This window comes from Salvelinus sp. IW2-2015, linkage group LG22 (assembly GCF_002910315.2).
Source record: "Salvelinus sp. IW2-2015 linkage group LG22, ASM291031v2, whole genome shotgun sequence".
Lineage (NCBI taxonomy): Eukaryota > Metazoa > Chordata > Actinopteri > Salmoniformes > Salmonidae > Salvelinus > Salvelinus sp. IW2-2015.
Window position 1 is genome coordinate 16850777 of NC_036862.1, and position 12589 is coordinate 16863365.

The 12589-nt window shown below is 46.4% G+C and overlaps 1 protein-coding gene across 1 annotated transcript in view; it reads left to right on the top strand.

Moving 5' to 3' along the window:
• Positions 1 to 12589, top strand: part of LOC111949655 (delta and Notch-like epidermal growth factor-related receptor) — a 77188-nt gene that overhangs the window by 60178 nt on the left and 4421 nt on the right. The window contains exon 8 of the mRNA XM_023966997.2: positions 6549 to 6779. Coding sequence (XP_023822765.1) covers positions 6549 to 6779 — 231 coding nt within the window. The remainder of the gene's footprint in view (positions 1 to 6548; positions 6780 to 12589) is intronic.

Sequence of the window (12589 nt, forward strand, 5' to 3'; positions counted from 1 at the left end):
TTGAACAACTCTCCCCAAGACCAAGCTCATAATTCACTATGACACAGGGGGGTATGGGTCAGCAGGCATGATAAAGACACACACATGCGAGTGCATGCATTCACACATATGCATGCACACACATCAACACAGGAACCCCCCCCCCCCTCCACATCCACCATTCCGTCTCTCACAGTTGAAGTGTACCTATGATAAAAATTACAGACCTCTACATGCTTTGTAAGTAGGAAAACCTGCAAAATCGGCAGTGTATCAAATACTTGTTCTCCCCACTGTACATAATATGACATTTGTAATGTCTTTATTCTTTTGGAACTTCTGTGAGTGTAATGTTTACTGTTCATTTTAACTGTTTWTTTCACTTTTGTATATCATCTACTTCACTTGCTTTGGCAATGTTAATATGTCTCCCATGCCATTAAAGCCCCTTGAATTGAATTGAGAGATGGGGTCCTGATGCTCAGACACCGAGCCAATCTCCCTGACAACAAGGCCCAAGGCAAATGCACACAAGCAGCAGGGTGTGAAAACTGTGCAGTGCAGACTTATCTTTCTACAGAGATAAAGGAATAGAGCTGTGATTTCCCTCCTTCCTATCTTCACATCCTCCTTTTTGGCACCTTTACCTCTTTCTTTTCTTTACCTTTTGTCATGTCACCTTTTCTACTACATCTGAGATTATGTGCGGTTGTGTGTCTATATGTCTGTGTGTGCACACATATAGGGGGAGTGATAAACGTCAAAACTCGACAATTACGTTTAATCATTCATTCCGACTGGTAAAGGTTAAGGTTTGGGATAGGGTTAAAATAGAAAAACATAACAATGAATGCCTAGCAATGTGATTGAACCCACAATCCTCTGAGTTGTAGAGCGCAGTTTAAAAGTCATGAACATTCAAAATCATGTTTTTCATGAAATTGGATGATATTTGGATAAAACCAAATCGAAGTATGATGCCCAAAGTATGAAAAATTACTGTTTCTTCTACATTGATGAGTTTTGATCATAAAGTTACTGATCCCATCCCCCATGTCAAACACTTGGATTCAGGAGGCAGGATTATTAAGGRAATAGGGTGACCCTAACTCTCATGTTAATACACCAATGGTAACATAATATTCTCTTACCTAGTTTAAATAAGTACTGCCCTGTAACCAACATTGGAGAAGGCGTGTTTGCAGAGGGACGTGGTTTATATAGCTACTCTACTGATGCCAACATTTGACTGTAGCGTGTCAGCAAATACAGTATAATTACAATTTTACACTTCATCTATGGCAAAGATACTTACAGTATATGTCTCCCCTTTCATCTGTGTCTGGTGTTAGCTAGTTACTGGCTAGCTAGGTCTTCAGCCAGCATGGAACAAAAGAGCGGGAAGGGTCATTCAAAACTCTGAAGCAGCTGTCATGCCAACACATCCGTCAGTGCTGTTGTGAACCGCATCACAAGACATGCCAAAAGGGATGCATAAAAACATTTACTTCATTAATCATGTTTCCATCCACAGTTTTTATACAAGTAAAGTCATACCAWATGAAAGAAAATCATGACAGCTGTGATGGAAACAAGAAGTTTCGGTACAATTCTATAAATGCAGACAGACAATTTGTTTGTTTGACATGGTGGGATCTTTTTGTGTCTGTTAAATGAATTATGTGAGAAATGGTGGTGGAAATGCCTTTATGCGCAAATATAGATATAATAACTATCATATCGAAGCAGTGGTGATTTTAGCATGTAAATCTTGGTGGGGCAAAGTCCCCCAACATTTTTTTAGATGCATGCCAGCAAAGCCACTACACAACACTAAACAATACATTAATTGCACTATAATGGTGACAAGCGGTGCCCACAAACTGTCAGTGCCTACATAAAGCTGTCCCAACAGCAGAGCTTTCTTTTCAGCACCATGGAGTGAATCCCTACCACCGCTACACCTGGCTATCAGYGGAGCCTTGTCTGGCAGCGAAACAGTTCATTCAGCCTCGTTTACTGCCTTTAAAAAAAAAACAGCTTATATGGCTGACCATATCTCCCTGGCATATTACATAATTTATGCAGCAGCATACAAGACATTTTTGGACTCACCTTGTTGTGCGTGGCAGTCCTTCGTTGGAACATTTTGTCATCAAAGATTTACAGTTCCGAGTTGGATGACCRTTCAAAACGTATTTTCCCAGTCGGACTTCCCAGTTGCAATGCTTGCGGTTAGCTACTGTCACCGATTCCTTCCAAACAACTCTTTGTTGAATTTGCRATTTCCAACTTGCTGTGTAATGTTTATGTCCAATGGTCGATGAGCACCGATACGTTTTATCTATAATTTCTCTTCATTATTTCTCTTCATATGACAAGGATTAAAAGGATTTGCCAGTAGATTGTCGACTTGATTCATGATGATGACTGCTAGCTAAAAATTTTWAAGTATGATGTTGACATGATCAGTCCAATCAAAGCTACTGTAGATATAACGTGATTTGACGTAATTTTATCTGTGGCCAATGACCTTGAGCCTTCTTGGAAGGGCACTTCTAATGTAACTCGATGGCAGCACACAAACGGCTCACATTCTTGATGTCTACCCTTATTAAAGGCGAGTGACGTAGTGTCCCCATGAGTGACAGAACACTGAGCCAATCACAGTGCAATGCTGAGCCAATCACGGTACAATGCTCCTATTTTCTGCTGGCCTGCCCCACCACCACAGAAAGCACTGAGCTAGGCTGAAACACCTGCATTTTGGAGCTGCCTGTTTGTACACGGCTTTATTAACTCAATGATGTGTGTGTGTGTGTGTTTGTATATATATATTTATATACATGTGTGTATATATATATATATTGTTTGCAAACTGATATGTGACATGTATTAATGGAAAAATAACATGCATAACAGGCAAGCCCCCCCCCCCAAAAAAAGTGTGTGTGTGTGTGTATATATATATATATATAGTATTATAGTATATTATTATATATACACTGCTCAAAAAAATAAAGGGAACACTAAACAACACAATGTAACTCCAAGTCAATCACACTCTATGAAATCAAACTGTCCACTTAGGAAGCAACACTGATTGACAATAATTTCACATGCTGTTGTGCAAATGGAATAGACAAAAGGTGGAAATTATAGGCAATTAGCAAGACACCCCCAAAAAAGGAGGATTCTGCATGTGTGACCACAGACAACTTCTCAGTTCCTATGCTTCCTGGCTGATGTTTGGTCACTTTTGAATGCTGGCGGTGCTCTCACTCTAGTGGTAGCATGAGACGGAGTCTACAACCCACACAAGTGGCTCAGGTAGTGCAGTTCATCCAGGATGGCACATCAATGCGAGCTGTGGCAAAAAGATTTGCTGTGTCTGTCAGCGTAGTGTCCAGAGCATGGAGGCGCTACCAGAGACAGGCCAGTACATCAGGAGACGTGGAGGAGGCCGTAGGAGGGCAACAACCCAGCAGCAGGACCGCTACCTCCGCCTTTGTGCAAGGAGGTGCACTGCCAGAGCCCTGCAAAATGACCTCCAGCAGGCCACAAATGTGCATGTGTCAGCATATGGTCTCACAAGGGTCTGAGGATCTCATCTCGGTACCTAATGGCAGTCAGGCTACCTCTGGCGAGCACATGGAGGGCTGTGCGGCCCCACAAAGAAATGCCACCCCACACCATGACTAGCCCACCGCCAAACCGGTCATGCTGGAGGATGTTGCAGGCAGCAGAACGTTCTCCACGCGTCTCCAGACTCTGTCACGTCTGTCACATGTGCTCATGTGCTCAGTGTGACCTGCTTTCATTTGTGAAGAGCACAGGGCGCCAGTGGCGAATTTGCCAATATTGGTGTTTCTCTGGCAAATGCCAAACGTCCTGCACGGTGCTGCTGTAAGCACAACCCCACCTGTGGACGTCGGGCCCTCATACCACCCTCATGGAGTCTGTTTCTGACCGTTTGAGCAGACACATGCACATTTGTGGCCTGCTGGAGGTCATTTTGCAGGACTCTGGCAGTGCACCTTCTTGCACAAAGGCGGAGTAGCGGTCCTGCTGCTGGGTTGTTGCCCTCCTCGGCCTCCTCCACGTCTCTGATGTACTGGCCTGTTCCTGGTAGCGCCTCCATGCTCTGGACACTACGCTGACAGACACAGCAAACCTTTTGCCACAGCTCGCATTGATGTGCCATCCTGGATGAACTGCACTACCTGAGCCACTTGTGTGGTTGTAAACTCCGTCTCATGCTCCACTAGAGTGAGAGCACCGCCAGCATTCAAAAGTGACCAAAACATCAGCCAGGAAGATAGGAACTGAGAAGTGGTCTGGGTCACCACCTGCAGAATCACTCCTTTTTGGGGGTGTCTTGCTAATTGCCTATAATTTCCACCTTTTGTCTATTCCATTTGCACAACAGCATGTGAAATTTATTGTCAATCAGTGTTGCTTCCTAAGTGGACAGTTTGATTTCACAGAAGTGTGATTGACTTGGAGTTACATTGTGTTGTTTAAGTGTTCCCTTATTTTTTGAGCAGTGTATATATATTTTGCCACTATCAAGTAAACTTAGAGTCACATGATGAAACCATGCAGTTTATTAGTCTACAGCATTTTATTAGTTATGATGAACTTCACAGGGTGGTGAAAGTGCATGGTGATTTTGATGCTCCTTTCCAATAAATATCGAGGGTCTTATTCTGGTGACATGATGATCGATACTTGACTGCCATTTGACAAATACAAATATTCTCCGTCTTATCCATAATAATCTCATCATGTAGACTAGCCTACTGTACCCGCACAGCCTACCTACACTGTATTTGCGAGCTGTTGGCTAGAGCGCAGGTGCCCAGACCAGAGTAGCACATTTGCTATTTAAAGCAACAGTTTTTCTGACAAAACTATCGGTAGAGTGGAAAACATATTGAACTGTAGATTTTGATTCGGTACATGAAAACCTAAGTGAAACATGTCTTTGTGTGTTCACTATGTCATCACATACTGATTTTTATCTGCAACAAGTCTGTTTGGTGGAAGCACACCACTGGTAATTCTTTTGAATACTCTCATGATAATTTGTCGCCAATTGGATGGAAATCTAGCTAGTGATGCAATTTTTATGTAGTTTGAGTTAATTGTGTATCACCAAATTAGCTTGAGATTATTTTACTGCTCACTGCATCCACGTTTCTTGACATAGGCATTTCAAAGAGCTGTAAGGCAAGCTCATGAATATAAGCTCCCTGCCCACTCAGGGTGTCTTTTCAAACTTCCTGGTGGTTAGCCATGAAAGAAAAAGTCATATTTCAAAAATTGTGAGCATTTCTATCCCCCAAAATATTATGTGTGATATTTTAGTCACTCTAAAGGTTTTTTACATGGGACCTTTTTGTTCGGGACCTTTAAGTCCTATCTCTATCKCCATCCACAACGTGCTAGCAAGCCGTAAGACTGCTCGATGGTAAAAGGCGCTCACGTTGCCCCTAGTGACCGGTATTGAAGGTATCTCTAGACGTCCCGGGTACCTGGACAAACGTCTAATTCTGCAGTCTATGTGGTTTGACCTGGCTTTTCTACTCCCACTAGCCTTCTACACCCTGATGCTCTTATGAGAAAGACTGATCATAAATTGAGGTCACCCTCAATCAAACTTGCACTTTGTCATACCTTCTGCAATCACTGCCACCATCTCTGCCACTCTCAAGGTGCCCCCCTTGCCGCTTCCCTCCTCTCCTCTCTCCACCCTCCCCTCTGTCCTCCCTCCCTCCTCAGGAGAATGGTGTTTTTATCAGGATCATCACCATGGTAGCGCAGAGAGGAGACTGTGCGTTATTGTGAAGGGACTGTGTGTGTGTGTGAGCATTTATGAGGGTGTTTGTGTCAGCCTATGTATGCGTGTTGGCCTGTGTGTGTGTTACACAGTCAATATAACCCAGGAGCATGTTGATTGTGTCAGTGATTGTGTAAGTGTGTGTAGTTCATCGGGCTAATGAAGATAGGCTCTCAGGGTCTGCTGATTCATTTATCCAGATGCAAGGAGGACTCAATATCACCCAGACTGATGGACATTATCTCACTGTCACTGCAGAGAGGGAGGAAATAATCTGCTGGAGTCGCTGGGTTTCTGTGTGTCTCTCAGACAGGATCTTTTCTTTCTTTCTCATAGATTATGCATGTATGAACTACACATGGACACGTCCAGCCCAAAGCAGGAGGTTTAAAAAAGACTTACTAGTCGCCAAAGTACCGTCTTTAAGTATGGGTTTGCTGGCTTGTGGTGTTTGTATATTATTAGTATATATTATTGTTTGTTTGTATGTGTTTGTGTGTGGGCGGGAGACTGGGGACGGGTGTGTGTATGTGTGTAGACAAAATAGACGCTGTAAGCTACATCCCAGTGAGTCCACAGAGCCACCTCAACACCCACAATGGGGTCCTTCACACTCCCAGAACCCCACAGCATTCCTGCCACCAGACCAGATGCCCCCCCCCCCCCCCCCCCCCCCCCTCTTTCTCGCTCCTCTCGCTCACTCTTTTTCTCCCTTCATCTCTCTCAGGGTATCAGGGCAGTATGTGTGAACAGAGGGTGGACCCATGTGCCTCCAGCCCCTGCCACAACAACGGGAGCTGCTTCCCCCAGGGTCCCGGCCTGGGCTTTGGCTGCAGCTGTGCCGCCGGCTTTACCGGCCCGACCTGTGCCCAGTTGGTGGACTTCTGTGCCCTCAACCCCTGTGCTCACGGGATTTGCCGCAGTGTGGGCACTAGCTTCAGGTGTCTGTGTGTCCCAGGTTAGCCATCCTGTGTCTGCGTGAAAGCGAGCGTGTGTTAGTATGGGGGGTAATCTGATCCACCTTCCATTACCCACACTATAGATGAGCTGTAAAACTAGCTAACAGATTGATTCTCCCACAGTAAATATGTTACAGTGAACCTGTAACATGTAATATACTGCATCTTAAATGAGCATTGTTACTACTCACTATTCCACAACCCATTCCCCAACCCACCCAGTGATATCATTGATGCAGACACAGAGTGCGTAATACCATGCCCATTATGTGCTCATTGATCATGCCACTGGTTTTTATGGCTCCATGTTCAGATTAATGGTGTGGAATGATGACAAATCATTATCCCTTATTCAGCAATTACCCAGCTGTATGACCACACCTGGGTTCAAATACTATTTGAAATAATTTCAATTACTTTAGCTGGGCTTGATTGAGCTTGCCTGGTACAAGGGAACCAATAGAATAGTCACAAAATTGCAAACCCCGCCCATTTGGCACTCCAGGCAGGCTTAAACAAATGGTAGTAATATTGCAAATATTTCAAATAGTATTTAAATCCAGGTGTGGTCACACAGCTGGGTAATTGCTGAATAAGGGATAATGATTACAGGAGAACAACCCTATCAGTAGAAGCATCAACACAGTGTGACGGGCTGCTGCTCCTCTCTATCAGTCTGTCAAAGAGTTCCCTTTATATATCTTTCTGCCTTTCAGTTTTCATTTTGATGTAATTTGCAATCTTAGGTTGGATCGGGAGTGAGATTACCAAATTAGTAATGGCTTTTTTTTATTTTATTTTTTACAGAAACAACCCAATTCTACAATTTTTAGATCACTTCAATTAAAATAGTTCCTTTGGGGATCACACTATCCATTCAGACTGTCCTCTGTAGCCAGATACTTCTCACTGTGTTCATACTCTTATTAGTATATTATTGTCTCATACCATCGCATTATGTTATTTGTTCTCTCATTGAAACAACCTCAGACCTTGCATTGGTACAGTATGTTCATTCCCATATATACTGTACAGTGCATTCAGAAAGTATTCAGACCCCTTCACTTTTTCCACATTTTGTTACGTTACAGCCTTATTCTAAAATTGATGAAATCGTTTTTTTCCCCTCAATGACAAAGCAAGTTTTTTTTATTTAGTAAAAATAAAAAACTGAAATCACATTTACATAAGTATTCAGACCCTTTGTTGAAGCACCTTTGGCATCGATTACAGCCTTGGCACACCTGTACTTGGGGAGTTTCTAGCATTCTTCTGTGCAGATCCTCTCAAGCTCTGTCAGGTTGGATGGGGAGCGTCATTGCACAGCTATTTTCACGTCTCTCCAGAGATGTTCATTCAGGTCCGGGCTCTGGCTGGGCCACTCAAGGACATTCAGAGACTCCTGTGTTGTCTTAGCTGTGTGCTTAGGGTTGTTGTCCTGTTGGAAGGTGAATCTGGCCCAAGTCTGAGGTCCTGACCACTCTGGAGCAGGTTTTCATCAAGGATCTCTTTGTACTTTGCTCCGTTCATCTTTGTCTTGATCCTAACTAATCTCCCAGTCCCTGCCGCTGAAAAACATCCCCACAGCATGGTACTGCCACCACCATGCTTTACCGTAGGGATGGTGCCAGGTTTCCTCCAGATGTGAGGCTTGGCATTCAGGCCAAAGAGTTCAAGCTTGGTTTCATCAGACCAGAGAATCTTGTTTCTCATGGTCTGAAAGTCCTTAGGTGCGTTTTGGCAAACTCCAAGCGAGCTGTCATGTGCCTTTTGCAGAGGAGTGGCTTCCGTCTGCCCATTCAGCCATAAAGGCCTGATTTGGTGGAGTGCTGCGGAGATGGTTGTCCTTCTGGAAGGTTCGCCGATCTCCACAATGGAACTCTGGAGCTCTGTCAGAGTGCCCATCGGGTTCTTGGTCACATCCCTGACCAAGGCCTTTCTCCCCCGATTGCTCAGTTTGGCCGGGTGGCCAGCTCTAGGAAGAGTCTTGGTGGTTACATTTAAGAATGATGGACCCCACTGTGTTTTTGGGGACCTTCAATGCTGCATAAATGTTTTGGTACCCTTCGCCAGATATGTGCCTCGACACAATCCTGTCTCAGAGCTCTATGGACAATTCCTTCAACCTAATGGCTTGGTTTTTGCTCTGACATGCACTGTCAACTGTGGGACTTTATATAGATAGGTGTGTGCCTTTCCAAATCATGTCCAATCAATTGAATTTACCACAGGTGGACTCCAATCAAGTTGCAGAAACATCTCAAGGATGATCAATGGAAACAGAATGCTGTTAGGGAGTGCGTAACTGGCGGCAGGGAAGTCAGGCGCAGGAGAGCAAAACAGGGTAATCAACGGAGCAGTTTTATTCATGAAACCACCGGAAATCAGAACAACAAACAAATGGGTACAAAACCCGTCGCGCACCAGAGAAAACGTGCACATGCACTTACAATAAACAATTCCGCACAAAGACATGGGGGGAACAGAGGTTTAAATACACAACATGTAATGAGGGAAATGAGACCAGGTGTGTGGGAAGACAAGACAAAACAAAAGGAAAATGAAAAGTGGATCAATGATGGCTAGAAGACCGGCGACGCCGAGCGCCGCCCGAACAAGGAGAGGAACTGACTTCGGCGGAAGTCGTGACAGTACCCCCCCTTGACACGCGGCTCCAGCGGCGCGCTGACACCGGCCTCGGGGACGACCCGGAGGGCGAGGCGAAAGGCAATCCGGACGGAGACGGTGGAACTCCTGCAGCATTGAAGGATCCAACACGTCCTCGACCGGAACCTAGCACCTCTCCTCCGGACCGTACCCCTCCCACTCCACGAGGTACTGAAGGCCCCTCGCCCGACGCCTCGAATCCAGTATGGAGCGAACGGAGTACGCCGGGGCCCCCTCGATGTCCAGAGGGGGCGGAGGAACCTCCCACACCTCAGACTCCTGGAGCGGGCCAGCCACCACCGGCCTGAGGAGAGACACATGGAACGAGGGGTTAATACGGTAATCGGGTGGAAGCTGTAACCTGTAACAAACCTCGTTCACTCTCCTCAGGACTTTAAATGGCCCCACAAACCGCAGACCCAGCTTCCAGCAGGGCAGGCGGAGGGGCAGGTTTCGGGTCGAGAGCCAGACCCGGTCCCCCGGTGCGAACACCGGGGCCTCACTGCAGTGATGGTCTGCGCCCGCTGAAGGTGAACATGAGCATCTCCCCATGTCTCCTCCGTTTGCCTGAACCAGTCGTCCACCGCAGGAGCCTCGGTCTRACTCTGATGCCAAGGCGCCAGAACCGGCTGGTACCCCAGTACGCACTGGAAGGGGGAGAGGTTAGTGGAGGAGTGGCGGAGCGAGTTCTGTACCATCTCGGCCCAGGGCACGAACGCCGCCCACTCCCCCGGCCGGTCCTGGCAATAAGACCGCAGAAACCTGCCCACATCCTGGTTTAGTTACTCTCCACCTGCCCATTACTCACCTGCCCAGACCCTCGACATGAACTGGGGACCTCGATCAGACACTATATCCTCAGGCACCCCGTAGTGCCGGAAGACGTGCATAAACAAGGCCTCAGCAGTCTGTAGGGCTGTAGGGAGACCGGGCAGAGGGAGACGACAGGACTTAGAGAACCGATCCACAATGACCAGGATCGCGGTGTTACCCTGTGAGGGGGGGGGGGGGAATCAGTAAGGAAATCCACCGACAAGTGCGACCAAGGCCGTTGTGGAACGGGTAAGGGGTTTAGCTTCCCTCTGGGCAGGTGCATAGGAGCCTTACACTGGGCGCACACTGAGCAGGAGGAAACATAAACCCTCACGTCCTTAGCCAAGGTAGGCCACCAGTACCTCCTGCTCAAACAGCGCACTGTCCGACCAATACCAGGATGACCAGAGGAGGGTGACGTGTGGGCCCGATAGATCAACCGGTCACGGACAGCAGACGGGACGTACAGACGCCCAGCGGGACACTGGATGGGAGCGGGCTCTGCACGCAACGCCTGCTCAATGTCCGCGTCCAGCTCCCACACCACCGGCGCTACCAGGCAGGAGGCCGGAAGTATGGGAGTATGATCCATGGGCCGCTCCTCTGTCATACAGACGCAACAGTGCATCTGCCTTCACGTTCTGGGAGCCTGGTCTGTAGGACAGGGTGAAAACAAAACGGGTGAAAAACATGGCCCACCTTGCCTGACGAGGGTTCAGTCTCCTCGCTGCCCGGATGTACTCCAGATTGCGGTGGTCAGTCCAGATGAGAAAAGGGTGTTTAGCCCCCTCAAGCCGATGTCTCCACGCCTTCAAGGCCTTTACGACAGCCAACAGCTCCCGGTCCCCCACGTCGTTTCGCTCCGCCGGGCTGAGCTTCTTCGAGAAGAAGGCACAGAGGCGGAGCTTCGGTGGCGTACCCGAGCGCTGAGAGAGCACAGCTCCTATCCCAGCCTCGGACAAGTCCACCTCCACTATGAACGCCAAAGAGGGATCCGGATGGGCCAGCACGGGAGCCGAGGTAAACAGAGCTGTCAGGTGACCAAAAGCCCTGTCCGCCTCAGCTGACCACTGCAAACGTACCGGGCTCCTCTTCAGCAGTGAGGTAATGGGAGCCCCTACCTGACCAAAACCCCGGATAAACCTCCTGTAGTAGTTGGCAAACTAAAAACCGCTGCACCTCCTTTACCATGGTGGGAGTCGGTCAATTACGCACGGCTGAAATGCGGTCACTCTCCATATCCACCCCTGAGGTGGGAATGCTGTACCCTAGGAAGGAGACGGACTGCTGGAAGAACAGGCATTTCTCAGCCTTGACGTACAGGTCATGCTCCAACAGGCGCACCAGGGACACATGCTCGGCGCGTGTAGTGGAGTATATCAAAATGTCATCATATACACCACTACACCCTGCCTGTGCAGGTTCCTGAAAATCTCATCTACAAAGGCTTGGAAGACTGATGGCGTATTCATCAACCCGTACGGCATGACGAGGTACTCATAGTGCCCTGAGGTGGTACTGAATGCCGTCTTCCACTCGTCTCCCTCCCGGATACGCACCAGGTTGTAAGCGCTTCTGAGATCTAGTTTGGTGAAGAAGATGCACCCGAGCTCAAGTCCCATAGCAAAGGTTCTGAATACTTATGTAAATAAGGTATTTCTGTTTTGCTAAAAATTCATTATGGGGTATTGTGTGTAGATTGATGGAGAAAATGTTTTATTTAATACATTTTAGATTAAGGCTGTAACGTAACAAAATGTGGAAAAGGGAAGGGGTCTGAATACATTCCAAATGCACAGTATATTCACACATAATATCACACAGTATGTTCCCACATAATATCACACAGTATATTCACATATAAAATCACACAGTATATTCACACATAATATCACACAGTATATTCACCCATAATATCACACAGTATGTTCCCACATAATATCACACAGTATATTCACACATAATATCACACAGTATATTCACACATAATATCACACAGTATGTTCACACAGTATGTTCACACATAATATCACACAGTATATTCACACATAATATCACACAGTATATTCACACATAATATCACACAGTATATTCACACAGTATGTTCACACAGTATGTTCACACATAAAATCACACAGTATATTCACACATAATATCACACAGTATATTCACNTATCACACAGTATATTCACACAGTATGTTCACACAGTATGTTCACACATAAAATCACACAGTATATTCACACATAATATCACACAGTATATTCACACATAATATCACACGGTTATTCACACATAATATCTCTTTTCACCTTTCACGCTAACCTATT